Source organism: Pomacea canaliculata, linkage group LG3, assembly GCF_003073045.1.
Source record: "Pomacea canaliculata isolate SZHN2017 linkage group LG3, ASM307304v1, whole genome shotgun sequence".
Taxonomy (NCBI): domain Eukaryota; kingdom Metazoa; phylum Mollusca; class Gastropoda; order Architaenioglossa; family Ampullariidae; genus Pomacea; species Pomacea canaliculata.
The window spans coordinates 32536094-32554065 of NC_037592.1; the positions used below are offsets into that span (position 1 = coordinate 32536094).

Sequence of the window (17972 nt, forward strand, 5' to 3'; positions counted from 1 at the left end):
TTAAAAACACAATATGAATTCTCCTAAATTTGATTTCATCCCTAAGCAGAAAAGCTGTTTTTTTTTATTTTTATACTCATTTTTAAATTTTAATTGTATGGAGATCTTAAAATAACAATTTATAAAATCAGGAATAAGGTCCACCATTTTCAAGCAAAGAATAATTTGCATTAAGTTTTAAATGCATGCTCTCTCTCTCTCAAACATCCTCGGTTGCTTGCCCACTCACATGAAATACCCATAAATATATATTCACATACATACAGCATGTCTTGCCTACAAGAGATGATTTCTAAAGTGATGACCATACAATATAACATGCACGCACACACATCAGTTTGGATATAAAAAACAATTTACGCAAATCTATGCTTTTAAAAGTTGCTAGTTTTCTACCCAGGTTTAATGTCACATTAGTTACCAAGAAGATGAATTGTAAATTTCTTTTAGATCAGATCTAGCATTTCTTAGAAAAGGTGACCAGCCAAACATTACAGGAACCAGAAATTACTTTAGACATCAGTTTGCTTATGCTTATGTTTCTCGTATGGCTGACTGTCAGTTTGTCTATAGTCTTTCATGTGCAGCACATGCTCGCCTCCACACAAGGAAATCGCTCTACAAATTCAACTATTATTATATAGAATTAAATGTAAAATACCAGGTGGTTATATGTTACATCTTCAGACACTTATTTAAAATTATATACTACTTTTCATATAACTAGATGCAAAAATTATATATAATTATAGCGCATGATACTGAAAAAATCAATTTACTAAATATTGCTGTTTCCCTCTTAGTTTAACAGAATGATCATGTCCTTCACTTAAAATTACATCCTGAGAAAAACAGATCCAATCCCATACCAGGCAATGCAAGTCAAATACTACTCGTACTACTCTTCAGTATTCACCGCCAAGACAAAAAAATACACTATTTCATGGCCAACATCCTTTGGGGCAGTGATCATTATCAGCAAACTGTCAAACATAAATAGGGTTCACTGTTTCAGAATATACATTCTGTTCAGCGGCATTCATGATGAACTACTGCTGCCTGTACATGCCGCCAGATGCTGCTTATGTGACACTTGACAATGTATCCATTAACCTCTTCTGCCCATGGCTAAACAAAAGTATGTGGCAGTAAAATTTTAGTAAAGTATTAGGAGTAACGTTTTAATGAAATAGTTCCTATAACTACAGAATAGTTTATTATAAACAAACAAAACTAATGTAATGTTTCACATCTCAGTTTAACTGTTTGTGTTCAGACATGAGTGAAAATGGTTTCTCCACAATTACAATATTACATGCGCAGTGTGCAGCAACATATGAATGTGATGAATGTTTTAACAGTTATTTCATCAAGTTTTGTATGATAAAAGGCCATTACAGGATCTTTTCTCCTTGTACTGATCTGCCATTACAGCACCTTTTCTTCTTGTACTAATGGTGAATTCTATACAATTTTCAAAATAACTTAAAAAAAAAAAGCCTTTTTAATTTTTCAGCACTATGCATTAGAGGGGTTAAAGGAAAAACATACTATTTATGGATAACCTTTTCATGAATTTTCTCCTAGTGCCCACAAAGTGATTTCAATCTTTAATCGAATAGTATCTTCTATTTGAAAGTACTACAATACTAGCAAACAAAAATTTAATGTTTTATGAGTCTTTTTCTTTTAGTATTGTGTTTGTGACCACTGATCTTTACTCACTTGATTTCATATTTCGACTAGATCTATTACAAGAAGGCAAAAACATTCTTGAACTCAATCATTCCTACCTTGCTCATAGGCGAGATGAGTGCAGAGGCATTTAAGCTCTTTATGCTAAAATTTGAAAGTACTTAGCAGAAAGGCCGCATCAGGCCTTTTGAATGGTATAGGTGTGAAAAACATTTTCATGATGATAATAATGATGATGATGGCAGCCATTTTTATGCTACTCCAATGACTACAGTTCTCTTAAAGCAGAACTCAGCAGACTCAGGAGCATAATCCTCCTGAAATTTACAAAATCTGGTGGTACAACCATGGGTTCCATGGCTGTAGAATTTTATCATGGAGTTACACAGCAATGAAGCGTACAAATGGAAACAAGTCACAAAAAACCCCAAGAGATTCAAGCAGCTGTGAATAGACCCCCCACCCCCCCAAAAAAAAAGGAAAGCAAAAGGTGGTAGACTATTCTTTTCACCCTCCAGTGAAATAAAAAGGCTTGCTTATAAAATGAAACTAAACTTTATGATCCCCCCCCCCCCGCCCCGCCACACACACACAAAATGCAAAATCCATTTGCATTGTATTCCTGCCCCACAAGCCATGAAAAAATATCCCCCACTTCCACCTAAATCCTTGAAGAGGTAGCTGTTAAAAACGATAACTTCAAATCTGAATCATCTCTTGAAAGCAGATATATTTGTAAGCATGTGAACTTATACTGGATTGAGAACACCAGCACAAGCAAATAGCTGAACCAATCAAGTTTCTATGAAAACAGATCAATATAGTGCAGACTGTAACTTGTTTCTGGCTTCAGGTCTAGTTACGACTGCAGACTGAATAAAGACATTGCTTGATGCTGTTTGTTATGTTTACTCCAAGACTTCTTAAAAAATGGCCACAGCGAATAGCGACATGTTATGCTTCTGAATGTAACTGTGGAATACACTACCATCTTTTAGTAGGAGAGAATGAGCTTTGGTCTACCTCACATAAACATTAGTACAAGCACATTACAATATAATTCGGTAGACAATCTCCTTAAACACTTTTATGTAACTTCGCTTGATTTTTCATGTATACATTGTGTAAATGTGTGCATGGAGGGGGAGGCATTCCATTTGAATACATACATGTAAGTACAGATAATTTTGCACAAATTAAAATAAGTTTGTACCTTTCCATCACCTAGCTGTATTTTTAATTATATACATTACTAGAATGTGTAGAGTTCAAAATAAAAGGCCAGATTTGCACAGCAGCAATACACATACTTTGAGCACATCGTACAGTTACGGTTACGGCTGACCTGTGCCCTAGGAAGCAAAACAATGTCACGTTTGTAAAGGGCACTGAGGGATAAGTAAAATCTTTATATAAGGTGCTTTAAAAGTTGCACTTTCTTCAAAATCTTCATGCAAGTCAAAACTGCTTCACAGACCTGCCAATCCTTTCAAGCTGTGAAGAGATGTAAATATAAGTATTTGTGGAAAGATTTGCAGAAAGGGTTTATGGAAGAGGGAACACTGTCACGGAAGAGTTTTCGTCAACTTCTGCAAACTGGAAAATCTGACACTGTAATGCACTGCAGACAACCACATCTCAGAAGAAATCACGTATTCATCTCATTTTCCCTTTTCTCTCTGCTGTGCTATTCTGTTGTCTCTTACCTGACAAAATTATCTTCTGTATGCCTACAAGCCTATGCAAAACTTGATGGCTGTCCAGCATTGAGCAGTTCTGAAAAAGCTGCTGCAAAACATCTTTTCAGCTCTGAATAAGAAACGATGAAAATACTCTGCTCGTCTCTTGTCATGAGGCATACCTTTTCTTGGACACCAGAGTCCAGCTGCAACATAACAAAGAATGAGGAATCTGCATCATATTAAAACATTCTTCATGATGTCTAATTGAAAAAACAGATATTAAAAGCAAAAGTAAATATGACAAGTATTATCAATCTGAAAGACTGCAGAAAAATTAAATACTGTACTTTGTTTAGACACTGCACAATGTGAGCCATATCCATCCATGGCAGCCCGTTTTCATCAACCTGGTGAAACACATAATCTCGGAAAAGCTTCAGCATGTAGCGATCACCAGTCTCAGACCATGAGGGATCCATGTTGAACCTGGCATGGAACTATAAAATGTAAGCTCACCAAAATCTTGTAACTAAAAAATAATAAGTAAATCTTGTTTAAACCTTTCCAAAAATTAAAAAGTGAAAGAGAAATTAAAGTAGTGCCTTCAACTGTGTAGACCAGCTAATAATTAAGGATTACCATAATCCTTTATCACAACCAGTGGAAGTGTAAACCAAAGTCACATGCTCAAATAAAGCTGTATTTTGAATGGAAATAAACATAAAAAAGTAGGGTACTCTAGCCCTGACAGCTATCCTATAAAGTTGTCTCATATTTTAATGTCACTCCCTTTCTTTGACCAGCTCTAAACCTTGAAAACTGTGCTCTTCACTAGCTGATAACCTAATACTGTAAGTAGGCTGGCATGTACACTGGCACACCACTAAAAACTGAAATGAAGTGATTCTGTATCATGTTACTAGCCAGTATTGTATGCTGATTACTTGATGACAATAAGATCAAAAGTCTGAGGAAATCTCTTTTTCTTTGTATAAGTGGTTACATGCATGCACCATGAATTTATGTCACAGGAATGGGTGTTTTACAAGTACTATATTATTGTTGCAGTATTATTAAATTAATTAAATAATAATTTAATTAAAGCACTAATTTAGGTCTCCTGAAACATGAATAAGCAGGCTGCTCTATATTTCTATCAAATGTCTGTACAGTATGTTAGTATCCCAATTTTTCAAAATAACATAATGAAAATTACAACAATAAAAAAAGAAACAAAACAAACAAAACTCACTCAGGTCTTTCTAAAATGCTGCACAGCTTGAATATAAGACGTGCAAGACGACCATTCTCAACCTCCTTTAAGAAAACAAGAATGCAGATATTTTACAAAAGTTTACGTAAAATTAGTTTGTTTCCACAATTACAATAGAGACACAAAAATACTCTGTTTATGCTTTCATTATCTTACCAAATGATATGACTGTGTGTGTGTGTGTGCGCGTGCATGTTCATAAAGCGAATCTGATGTCTGCCTTAAAAAGCTGTATGCTTGTGCACCTGTATGTAAAGCCCTTTGAGTCAGCTGGTGCTAGAGAATGGTGCTGTATAAATGCATTTATTAAACTGACCTGAAGTCAAAATGAGAAAATATACCTTTAGCAATTGTACTTTAATTTTTTTATATCTTGGGTACCTTGCATTGTCCAGGGTTTATTAAAAATACAAGATAATCTGCTTTTTCTTTCCTTGAATGTGTAGTTATGTCCTTTTCAAGCTGATTTCTTTTTATTCTAGTTCTTTGGCGGTCTTCCTTCATTAGGGATCTCACAGCCCACAAAACAGTATTTCTCTTTGCATCAGCAAATAACAATTTTTTTTTTCTTGGGTGGATGCATTCACCTTACCCTGAATCAAAATACACGAACCAAATGTCACTGTCTCCTGTAAACAGTTCCAAGGGAGATCACACCACAGCTTGTTATGCTGCTGGCAAATTGCTTCCCATTATTTATTTATTTTTTTTGGTCTTGTTTAGTAGGAATTTGTAGTGATCTATGCACTCAGAATTGCAAAACTGTCACAGACTAAACATGCTTTTCAAGGACTGGCAAATAAATGGTATAGATTCCCCCCGCCCCCCACAAAAAAAAAAAAGAAAGAAAGAAAAAAAAAAAAGACCACACTGTACTATTTAATAAAAACGAAATAAATATATTCTAAATTATTTCACTTTTTGCCCCTAAAATGTATTTAAAGCATTTTGAACACAAATAAATATGTCTTGTTAGAATAATTGATTAAGGGAAAGGTTATCTTTTCTTACCTTGGACATCTCATTTTCAAGAACATCACACCTGAGCTGAGCTGTGTCCAGCTGGGTAAAGAAACGAGCTCCTATCATGGGCATAATATCATTGACAGTACGTGGCCTATTCTGATTGTTCAGCAGGTACCTTGAAAATACACAAACAACCACATTTTGTGGGTTACGACACTTTCACTAAAGAATGCAAGCAACAAGGTATATTTAATAACAAAATATCTGCAATGTCTAGTTCAGGGGTGGGCAAAAGTTGTTTTTTTTGTGTGGGTCGGTCTAAAAATTCTGATTTATGCAGTAGGCCAGTAAAATACCAAAAACCCACGCCAGATGACGACGCAAAAAACCTAATGATGATGAAATGGACAACAAATGAGTGTAATGGTGTTCACTGACCGAATTTACTGCGTAAAGTGAAACTACTTAAATTTGCTCAAAATAAAACTTTAAAACCAGCCTTTCCTTTGAAGGCACTGTCCCAGAATGGCTCCAAGAGACATGTCAGCTGTGTTATATGTTACCCTTGTACTTTGTGCGAGAATGTTACAGACTGCTGATCTCTAACGCTGTTGTACTGATAAATAAAATTCCCTAGGCTGAATCAAAAAAAAAAAAAAAAGCACTTCACATTTTGGCAGACAGATCAATCCAAAGATGTCTGCAGGTCGTATACTTTGCCCACTCCTGGTCTAGTTGAAGCTAACAGTCAACATAAATATGTATCAAGAAGAGAGAGAGATATAAAAAGCTGCTAATTATAACTTTACTAGAGAAAAATGTTTGGGAGCAGATGTTGAACAGGTGATTTTCCAAACGGTAACATATTTTGATGCAAATATTAAAAGGTGCAGGTGAATGTCACTCACAAGATAAGGTTTTTAAGATCAGGAGAATAGTTTCTCTGTACAAATTCCAAAGCATGGGCCATATTCTGCTGCTGCAAAGCAAGGGCTGTGTTGCAGGCAAGAGCTAAAACAATGCGGCCCAGCCCCATGAGATCCTCTTGCTGGCCATGCAACATAGCAGGACAGATGCAAATGGAAACAAGAAAAATAAGGAAACAGACTTCAAGGGGTTGTAAAACTTTACAACCATAAATAAAGCTTCCCATCTACTGCAAACAGATATGTCAATTTGCAATGTATTCGACACCTTGGTTGCAATGTTTTAAACTTTTATCATACTTGGGAAAAAACTAAGAAAAATATGTACAGCTTCTTACTTTCTTTAAAAGGAAATATAGAAAAAAGGAATACAGTTGCCTTTTTTAAGGAGCTGTTTTTTCTATGTAAAAATTAACAGAAAATAAAACCAGCATTTTAAAGAAAGATATTTTTTGGGTTATGCTTTTTGCAATACCATTTATGCAGGACAAAAAACCCACAATATGGCTTACTCTGCACAGATTAATTCACTGCAAACTGGGTTTTAATTGAGTAATACTGATCAAAATTGCATAAATGGGACAAAGGCGGAGGTTGTATTTCGACTGTAGGCAACAGCCAGAACTACCATGATAATACATGTTAAGAGGATTACCTGCCAGTGTGGCAAGAAGTTCATAATTGTTGCCTGGTCCATGCTGGGCAGTGACAAAACATCCATCACCCCAACACAGTTCACACGCAGCCTGTGTATACAAATTTGACATCAAAGCCTTCACAGAAACAGGGTAATTAAAATCTCCCCAACAGAGGTAATGCAGCTTTTCAACTGTTTGACAGAGCTGTAAAGCAGCAAATCTTCTAGCACAATCTTAAATTAAAATGAAAAGAACCCAAAAAGTGAACAATTGGACTTCTTTGAGCATGCATACACATGCTTACAAACATTCATCACTTGATTTTACTTCTTTCCATGCTTTATATAAACTACTCTTTCTAATAGATGTTCTTATCGTGATACAGTGAAACATCCTTTTTTCTTGACTTTGGTTATTGTCGACTTTTTCCTGTAAAAATCTGTTTTGGTTTTCGTCGATTGCCTCAGATTTTGTTTGTGTGCCCACATGACCTCACTACTAATTTTGCAAACCAGCATTCTCCTGCTCAGTGTGGCATTGTTTCTCATTGTGTGTGTATCACCCCACATGTCTAGCTAAACAATTCCACTGCTTTCCAGTGTTATTGTGCTTTTTTCATATTGAGTGCTAATACTGCAATTACATGTAAGTGATTACTGTGCATAAAATATTCAGTGAAATGTGTTTAAGTTTTCAGTTTAAAATATATGTAGTCCACAAGCTCAAATCTCATGGTCCTTTTTAAGTGTTTCCCTTGCTAATAAGTTAACCCTTTCCTTTCAGCTCCATCATGGGACCAAAGAAAGTTTCCAGAACCAGCAGCTCTTTATGTTAGTCTTTTATAGTCATTTTATGTTAATTTTTTAATATAGTATTAAACCCTATATTTATTCTCTATAAAATGTCGTTTAGGTATGTATTTTGGAATGTCTAGAGCAAATTAATTGGCTTTACGTTGATTCATATGGAAATAACTGCCTCAGTTTTTGTCAGTTCTGCATTTCACCCACTGTTTTTGGACAGATTATTAATGAAAACCAAGGTTTCACTGTATCTACATTTTGAGGATCCCCAAATAAGCACAGTTTATGTAAGGATATTCACAGAAATTCTTTATAATAAATTTTAATGATAAGAAATTTTTTTAAAATGCACAATATATGTATATGCACATTAGAATAAGAAAATCCTAGTTAGTTCTTTCCACCATGTTTTTAAAAGTGATGTTCAGCACCAAATTACCTTGACTTGTCATAAAAGAGGATCTTGGATGGCTCAATAGTGCGAGCAGCTAGGCCAGTGCTGTGAATATAGCGCAGAGCTGAGCTGAGCTGAACAATGTAACACCAGATAAGACTCTCCGATAGCAGGGTTGGTGTGCTGCGATTGTTCATTCCTGACACAACAAACCAAATGTCTGTCATGACAAAGTAATGAAACACTAAATACAAAGGAGAGAGGGAAAAAGGGAGTACATGTCAGCGAGTCATAGAAAACTGAAATGAATAAAAGGGCTCACCTTTACTGCCAAAGGATCGGGAGCTCCCACCCTCCATGCTGAACTGACTAGTAAAGCCATTTAGAGGCTGGGGATTGCTGAAGTGCTTAGACATCAGTGTAATAGCACCAGGGAAATAGTCATAGGAAAACACAATGGCTGTGAGGAAAAGAAAATGAGACAGATACATTCAGTGCTTTTTTTTTAACGTGACACACACATGCACACACAAATGAATAAAATCTTTTTATCTCTACAACAGATGGGTACACAAGCATCAATGTTGCTATCAACTCATTAAGGAAGCATGCAATGTTTCTGGAGTGCTTCTTTATAATATGAGAAAGTTCATATGATACTTTAGTTTTTTTCTTTTGAAACCAACTGCTGGGGAGGAAAGACAAGGCAAAAGGGACATTTACAGTTTCATGCATTAAAAAACAATATGATCTATACCAAAAATACCTGAACCAAATTAAAAACTCCATAGAATAAATTCAAGAACTTTTTCTTAATCCAAATATCAGTTTACTCACAGCTGTCCCCAAAGGCTTTAGTAGTAAATGCTTCTCGTAGCTGTACAATATTTGGATGGTAAAGCTTGTTCCATGCTTCCACTAGTGTCATGAGCCTTGAGTTTAGAGTAGGGTTTAACCGAAAATCTGGGAATAAATAAATAAGAAAAACTCAAGATAAAAATGCTGCTCAAGATGATCGAAGAAAACTTCAATAAATCTATAATGTTCCAGAAGTAAATGTAATATAAATTAAAATACAATAATTCATGACAACAACATAAAAATGATCCCATAATGCCTTATCACCTGAATGCCGAGAGTGTAAAGTTTTCATGGGCTTTCATTCCCAACTTACTGTGAACACGACGAAGGCAGTACAAGGTCCCATCTGTTTTATTGACAGCCTTGTAGCAAGTGCTTGAATAACCCAACAAAGACTTAGCCTGGGCAGAGGGAGGCAGACTTCTCTCAAGGGGCACTAAGTTGTCATAGTTGTCAACTTGTGGGGGAATGTCTGCAGGAAGTCAAATTTAGAATCAGCAGATAGTACTCATTGTCTCATTGTTGTCATAAACAAGCTTTGCAAATTAAATTGAGGAACAAGTTTCTAGACAAAGCACTTTATTCGGGGAAATCAATTACCATCATATCAAAATTTTCCTTGCACAAGATTTAGGGAAGTTATCTAAATGATGGCAAAGTCAGATGGCTGACCCAGGGTTAAATGGCTAGAAATTTGAGCCTTATGCTCCAGCTGGAGTGAAAAGGATTAGCTAATCTAAATGACTGACTTAAAATAAATGAGCAAAAATTAAGCAAACAATTGACCTTGATGAAGCTGAATCTTCTTATTGTAATTATATGAATATATAATGATCTTATTGCAACAAACCTGTTACTTCACTGGACTATTTTTATGGAACAGTACAACACAATCAGGCTTCCCCACAAACAACCTCCACTTGCTACCCCAGTTCAGAAATGCAAGTTTTCAGTCCAGTTGAGAGGCTAAGCTGCCTCTTTGCTGGCTGATAACTACTTCGACAGATTTCCTGCTTGGGTAGCCTAGGGCTGTCCTTTGTTGCCAATCAACATCTCTATGGCCTCATGGGGAAGGTGTCAATTGGCTAAGTTTTACATCCCCACAGCTCTGACAATACCTGCTGGTGTTAACAGTGTGGTAGAAACTTGACTACTTTCAACCGTTCGTGACCCAAGTTAATTAAGCACACCAAGCAGAAAAATGGTTAGGAAAGACTAAGTGAGCCCTAAGAACATATTTTGCAGCACTAATTTTGTTTAGTTGGTGAATTCTGCATGGAAGAATTTTTATTTTGATATTTATTTTACCAATTATGTGACACATTAAAAAATCTACAGTGCACAGCAACTTTTGAAATTTAGAGGGTGTGAGAGAGTAAGTGAGCAAGACAGAAACATGGCCATCAGTAGACCATAATGTATATCTCCTCTGTAGTCCACAATGCTGCCTACTGCTCTTCAATCTGGTTCATGAACTGTCAGCCTGTCAAGCAAAGGCGCATCACCTGTATATCAGTGTTAGCAGAAATAAATAAACCATACCTGGATGGGCTGCCAGATCAACATGTGCTCCAGCAAGTGCCTGACGATTCAAAACTTCCTGCACACATTAATGTAACTAAATGTGGTGGGAACTTGACAACACACAAACCTTAAATGTTTACAGTTTTATTTCTCATATCTCATTCAGCCATACCATCAAGAGTGACCGCAAAAAATAGCAATGGGAACACCAATACATGGTATGGGAGAAAAACTAAATTTATACAAACCATTTTCAACTCATCTGCCATAGCAAAGGTCTGTAATGGAGTCTTCAGTTTCATATGATGTATGTGGGATGGTATCGAATTGTACATAGTGAAATCTGGTAGCAACTGAAGAAAAATATTATAAGTGAGTAAAGAAAACACAAGAGACATGCTAACAGAAAATTCCAAACTTACATCTGCCTCAAATTCTAAATATTTACATGAAAATAAGTCTTTGAAAGTAAAATCTATGAATTGTTTACAATTTTCTATAAATTCCAAACTTAAGAAGCAGAAAATAAATATTAACCAAATCCTAAAAACCTAGCTCTTCTGATCACATAATGAAGAAAATCTGCACTCACAGCTCCTTCCTGCTGAGGTGTAAAATCTTCAGGAGAATAGAAGTAAGTTGTCCCTCCTACATTCTCCTAAAAAAAAAAAATTATTATAATTTCTTTGTTTGAGATTTTACCAGATGATACTGATATTTCAATTATAAAAATATGTTCATATTTTCCTACAGCTGGTAAGGTCAAAGAAGATACGTTTCATGAACAGTACATAGATTTACCTAAATCGATGAAACTGAAGGTCACAGTAAATGTAAGATTTAGAACATAAAACAAGGAGCTGCCCAATCACATAATGGGAAATGAGGTTCTGACCTTGTTGTGTGTTAACTTATTTGGGGGACAAGAAAATATTCCACGATTAAGAATAAATCTTAACTAACTATGCATTCACAGCCAAAGAACACCTGGGTACATAAAAAAAGCTTCTTAAACAAGCTGACAGAGTGTATTATGTAAGACGGTCAGCCTATGTGGCCAAGTGAAACAGCAGTATTTGATGAAGCCATCAGGGTGGCAACAGTAGCCAAAGGGTAGATGGTGAACCCCTGGCCAGAGCAGAGTGGTCCTGAGAGTGTTATCTTGGTCAGCCAGACCCATGATCACATATACCCATTGCCCATGGTTGTGTAATGAAAGCAGGGTACATCAGAGCAGAAGCAACCAAAGGTATTTGTCAATCATTCAATTAGAACTATCTGTATAAGGACAGCGAGAAAAGTCTTTAACCTTTCCCCAATGACTCTTGCAGGGTAGTGGCAGCACTAGGCGTGTGGTATTTTCCTTTGTTCTGCTTTGTCTAGTTAGCAACTGGTTGAAGGATGTTTGTTGTATGATTGACCAGTGGTATCCCTGAGCATGGTATGAGTGTATAAAGATTTAAAGATGCTCGGCACTGCTTCTTGAGTATAACAGTAGTTATTCAAGGCCAGTGCAGGTGGATGAACGAACAGTTGCCACGTAATGTCCCTAGACTAGGACAGCAGTTTTGTATCTGTGTTGCTGGAGAAGTAGTTGTTGCTTCCTGACATGGAAGGTAGACAGTGTGAAAGTGACAAACAGTTGGATGGGGCACTAGAAAAGAAATTCGACATGCTATGACTGTTGGTTCCACATCTGCAGCTTACAACAACCATGAACTTGTGGCATGAGATGGACTAAGACGTAGAAAAACTTCCAGTATGAGGGTGGCAGTAATGGCCCCCCAGAGACAAGTGTATGTTGTGTGTGTATGTGAGAGTGGATGATTGCTATAAGAGGAAATAATAGTACAGTAGTACATGGAAGTACGGATAGCATGGATGGTACTGGAACCTCTTAGATGAGCAAAAATTGTTCTTATTGTACTTTGGTTGCAGGGATGAGCAGGGATGGTGGATCGTTAACTACATGTTTTCATTGTAGCTGACAGATATGTAAACACTGCAGATATAGTTTCCCCTGTATATATTTCCCTGCAGTTATACGTTAACATGGTTGGTCAGAGTTGATATGATTTCCACATGTGTCCAGTTCCCTGGGCAAATGTCTCACAAGTCCATTGTAACAGACTGCTCTTCAAAACCAAAGTAAGAGCAAAGTTTGAATAATGCGAACTGAGCTAAGTTGTTTGCTGAGATTTTAGGAATTATGATCTTTTAATGAATTAAACACACTGATTTAAAAATAATTTTGCACTTGGGTTATAGCATTAAATGAATGCCAGCATCAAATAAGTATGCAATAATTCTAACAAACCTTTTCATCTTGCTATCCTCTCCCAGACCCAGTTACTCCCTGCAATGGGGTCCTACCTGGTGAAAAGTGGTACCAGCATTTGGCTTCTGAGGAACTGTGGTCTGACGGTGTGGCGGCACAGGTGATGAGTGCGGATTACGTCGAAACACATGTGGTGAGGAGGTGGGTGAAATTCCTGGGCTATGGCTGGGACTCATGCCAGATGAGAATGCTAGCCCTGAACCTAAGTGGAAAAAATATAAAGACAAAAATATCCATGTACATATGCATGTGTGCATGCACATAGACACATGAATGTCCACACATATGCACACTGAAATACTTTCATATGTTAATGGTCTCTCTCTTATATCCCATTAATTTCTGTCCACAGGAAAGATCTTGAAGAATATTACACAATAGTAGTTCCTTAATTACTAGGTTGTATCATCACCCAGACACTGCTTCTCAAATTGGTACATAATTAGGCCTAATTATGGGAGGGGGGAGAGGAAAAAACAAATTTACTAGAGAAAATTCCAGTTGTGGTGAATAAGTAAATGGAAGCTTACCATTGTTGACCACATGACTAACAGGGGCAGTAGTTGGGGGAGGGGGTGTGCTGAACATGTTGCTCAAGGCTGCAAAAGAGGGAGTACTGGAGCTGTGCGGAAGAGACTGCTGCTGACCTGGGTACTCCCCAGAACCCTGTGTGGAAATCCCATGAAACATGAAGAATTATTTTGCATATCTAGCAAAAACAGCTCTGGTAGTATGACACTGGTCTATACTACCATGCCAGTGACCTCCAAAGCTTTCTTTTGAACCAGATAATGAAGTTACAGATTTATAAATGAATATATGGCTATATAGATAGATGTTTAAGTTATATTTGTTGCTGAAACTCAAACCTGCATCATTTTCAATGCTTTAATGCTGAAATACAGGGAATGTTGTCTTAATATTTTTTTAAAAGTTGACAAAATAGCATGTTTCTCTACAGAGGATCAAAAATAAATGGCTTATATCAATGGTTAAAACCACCAGCCCTGACTTTACATACCTATCACCTACCTGTAAAATGACAACAAATCTACATCTTGAGTTGTTTAAAGAAAATTATTTTTTATTCTTCTAGCTTGTTTAAAGTATGTGAACTGTTAACATTATTTTGTTGACATTTGAAACCTACTGGATTAGAAACACTTCAATGGCTGTAGCAAAGACTAAGATTGCATGTGTGTGTAATAATAATGATAATGAGTATTGATATAGTGCTTTTCAAAAATAATTCGCTCAGAGCTCTTCACAAATTAAAAAAAAAAAAACAAAAAAACTACAGGCAAACTATAAATGAATTTATATGCTAACATCCATGAACAAATATATTCATACATCAGGCCCACATTACATCAGCGCATGGTTTTAACATGGAAGGTGAAGACATTGAATTTGAAAAAAAAGTATGTCCAGTTTGAAGTTAAAAGTGGTCAAAGAATCCCTGTGACAAAGGCTGATGGGTAATTTGTTCCAAGTTGATGAGGCTTGATAGAAAAAAGACCTCTGTCCAAACATCTATATCTTACTGGGACTTAAAGAAGCCTGAAATCAGAAGATGGAGTAGTTGTAAGGAAGTATGGATAGGAGTGATTTTGGAGAGATATCGATCGAGGACCAGTACCAGAAACAGTGGAATAATTCTATAACGGGAGTAGCCTTCTTCAAATAATCCACAGCATAGAGGAGAGCTTGCAGTCTATTCTAGCTTTAACTGGTAGCCAATGAAGAGAGTGAAGAAGTGGTGTAACGTGTTCAGATTTTCAGGTCTGGAAATTGAGAGGAGCAGCTGAGTTCTGGAGTTTCTGAAGCTTATCAATGAGGTACAGTGACAGCCAGTAAGAAGAGAGTTGCAGTAGTCTAGTTAAGACAGAACAAATAAATGAGCAAAAGAGAATTTTGATGGCTGAGAGTAGCTAATCTACCGGAGTTCATAGTTTGCAGAACAAGAGATGTGAAAAACCTGTTTATCAAAAGACATGTCAGCAGACATTATGTAACCTAAGTTAAGTGTTGAAATAACAAAAGAAACAAAGCACTGCCTACCCGAGCAGAGAAAGTCAGTGAAGGATAATGCTGGCTCTCCTCTTTGAAAAAAAAAATTAAGCTTCTATTTTTTTTCGTCATTTAGTATGTATATATGTATCGATCACATAATAAACATTTGTTATTAACTCAATTGTCTTATTTTTATATATAAATCAAAGTGATTAAAAGGTAAAAAGTTCTGATCTCCGATAACATTAATCTCTCACTTTGACCATGCTTGAAGTTGCTGCCAGATTGAGAGCTGCAAAGTCATTGGCAAGAGATTGGTCCATGGGATTGTGTGTTGGAACAAATGGCTTGGCATTCTGTGAAAGATGACGAGGATGTCCTCTCCTTGACTGCATGGAAGACTACAAAAATTCCATATGTTACAGAACAAGAAAAAATGTGCAAAAGTCAAAATAAAGACAGTTTATTAAAGATAAAACTTGTACGAACAACAACTGGGCAATACATAAATAATAATTAAACATTTACGCAACAATTACACAATAATAATCTCTGTAGCAGCTCTAGAGGCCAAACTTATGCACCTCTACAGTATACCATACCGGCATAAACTGATCTGGAAATATAATCACATTATAAGTAAGCAAATGATGAAATTTTTATGAGGGGATGCATAGCTGGAACTTAACAGTTTTGGGTTTTTAAAATAAAAGAAAAGGAAAAGTAAAATATGCAAATAAAATTGTCTTGAAAACCAAGACTTGTGATTTTCCACTGTAGTCGGAGTAAAAAGTTCTGCTAAACAGTTACATGTGACCTGAGGTCCTCAAATAAGCAAACTTTTTAAAAGTGCCATGGGAAGAAATTCAACTAATATGCAAAACCCAAAAATGACTTTCTGAGATCAGACTCAGTCATGTCTACACGTCAATGCAACCTTGAAATACCTAGTTCAGTAAACACAAAAGTAACTTCTTGTTCTATTCACTCCCAGTGAAGCATAGGGACAACACACAAGTAACACAGGTGTAAAATTATCTAAATAATGATCTAAAATAAGGAATTCCTGTCACAAGAGTTAAATATTACATCCAACATTCATTGGATAAATAATGTCCTTGACTATTCACAAGAAAATTACTTGATGGGAAATTAAAATAAAAGAGTTTTATCATGAATCAAATTAACACTTACATAGGGCTGGAACTCACTCATGCCAGAACCTGGAGCAGGGTTAAATGTCATGGTGGCATTAAAATACTGATCTCCACTCCCAGGCATATCTCCTAACCCTATATGTATATATCAAAAAATAAAGAATGACAGAAAATTTCTCTGTACTCTGCTTTTAATCACATTCACTATCATACATTATCTCTCTCTCACACACACTCGGTCAAATTTATAAAATCCCTCAAAGAATGATTTATAAATCAATATTGAGTACCCTGTGCGTGTCTGCAAGAAAGATTTGAAAGTGTCTGTGTTTGTGTGCGCATGGGCTGGGAAGATAAGTGGTGTAGCATAGGAAACAATGTCGGTAAAGTAATGGAAAACGTTAAAGCAGGGGACATAATTCTTTTGCAGTTAACGAAAGAGAAAAGATTCGTTGACCGAAAGACAAGACTATACTTCGAGTGTGGAAAGGAATCAACGGACTATCCTTCTGTTTATTTCTGGATGCCCGCTGGGCTACAACACAAGACTGCGCTGTTCAATGTCTTGAGGTGAAAATCTGCCTCACATTCCCAATGTCCAGCTGCCCACATGCCGACCCCAGAAGAACTTGTTTCGCCACTATTTTACACGCGATCAACGCAGTTTAAACAAATATCTAATACTTTATAACTTAGTTTTTGTTATTTTACTACTGCAAGTTAAATCTGACTTTTTAAAACTTTTCGTGTGAGGATATTGTTTACATAGGACAGTGTTATGTTCCCAGCGACCTACTTAGTACTTAAAAGTCACCAGCATTTGCTGTAAAAGGAAAACCAATCAAAATGCGTTTCAGCGATAAGTCTTGAAAAATTCAAAGGGCTAAGATATACCAAACCTTGGCTTTCCAATGGGGGCGGGCCATTTTTGAACATGTTTTGAAGCAATGGATTTTGATGAAGAAACTGACAGTCGTCTCCGTATGCACAGTTTCCAGAGTTCATGTAATAGCGACATGGCGTCAGCTTTTTACCGGAATGTCCGGCACTAGACATGGCGAAAATGCTGCTACTAGATTTTTTTCATGAATGCTGTACAGGATATATGCAATGGACGGTTCATCTGGTCACTGTACCAAATCTTTCCAGGTATCCACAATCTGTATTTTGAACAGGTTCCCCTCGGCTATGCGTGCGCATTTTCAACAGTGCATTGTGGGAGTGGGAATAACTAGGTCAAGGGTTTCCCTGTGTCCAATGCTTTAACTAAAAAATATGCGTACCTGGTAAGAGAGTTACTCAAGATGTAATCAAGAAATAAACCATAAAATGTACGCTAATTAAAATAAAAATTGAGAAAAAATGAAATCGGTATGAACATCTCAATATGTCCCCCCTGCAAATGATCAGACTACAGTAAAAGCGTTAACGAGACAACTGCAGAGGTCTACGACAGACAACTCATACTTTCAACTTAATGTCCAGCGGTAGTCTCCCCGAGAAGGACTGAAAGGAAAACCATACAGTTGTCAACCCGTTTTCGATATTTTTAAGATAGTCCATAAAACTAGTCCATACAATTTAAATTGCTACCTCTCGGGTGTTAAACAATGAAGAAATAAAACTGTTTATGCTCATTCTTTACTGAAATCTTGTCTGTCCACACTCCTGCTCGAAACCTTCGCTCTCATCAGACTCCCGC

The 17972-nt window shown here is 36.5% G+C and overlaps 1 protein-coding gene across 2 annotated transcripts; it reads right to left on the reverse strand.

Annotated features, from left to right (window-relative positions):
- Window positions 1–65: 65 nt before the first annotated feature.
- LOC112559078 (PAN2-PAN3 deadenylation complex subunit Pan3-like) lies at window positions 66–17478 on the reverse strand. 2 transcript variants are annotated; one of them, XM_025229974.1, is made up of 18 exons: window positions 17170–17478; window positions 16308–16405; window positions 15371–15514; window positions 13631–13766; window positions 13136–13302; window positions 11355–11420; window positions 11011–11115; window positions 10781–10838; window positions 9552–9710; window positions 9215–9340; window positions 8700–8837; window positions 8423–8576; window positions 7198–7288; window positions 6525–6664; window positions 5662–5791; window positions 4630–4694; window positions 3725–3863; window positions 66–3580 (listed from the first exon to the last, which is right to left on the reverse strand). In XM_025229974.1, exons 1-18 carry the CDS (start codon window positions 17324–17326, stop codon window positions 3434–3436), a joined length of 2220 nt encoding a protein of 739 aa, XP_025085759.1. In that variant the 5' UTR covers window positions 17327–17478; the 3' UTR covers window positions 66–3433. The 2 variants fall into 2 exon arrangements, with proteins under 2 accessions (XP_025085759.1, XP_025085760.1); XM_025229975.1 differs by having other exon boundaries at window positions 17407–17477.
- Window positions 17479–17972: the final 494 nt, after the last annotated feature.

Excerpts from the sequence above, each read along its gene's own strand:
- LOC112559078 (XM_025229974.1), bottom strand. The coding sequence starts at position 17,326 with ATGTCTAGTGCCGGACATTCCGGTAAAAAGCTGACGCCATGTCGCTAT. Across the intron at positions 15,515-16,307 it reads TGAGTGAGTTCCAGCCCTAT|TCTTCCATGCAGTCAAGGAG; the intron begins GTAAGTGTTAAT and ends GAATTTTTGTAG. Across the intron at positions 5,792-6,524 it reads GATCTTAAAAACCTTATCTT|GTACCTGCTGAACAATCAGA; the intron begins GTGAGTGACATT and ends TGTATTTTCAAG.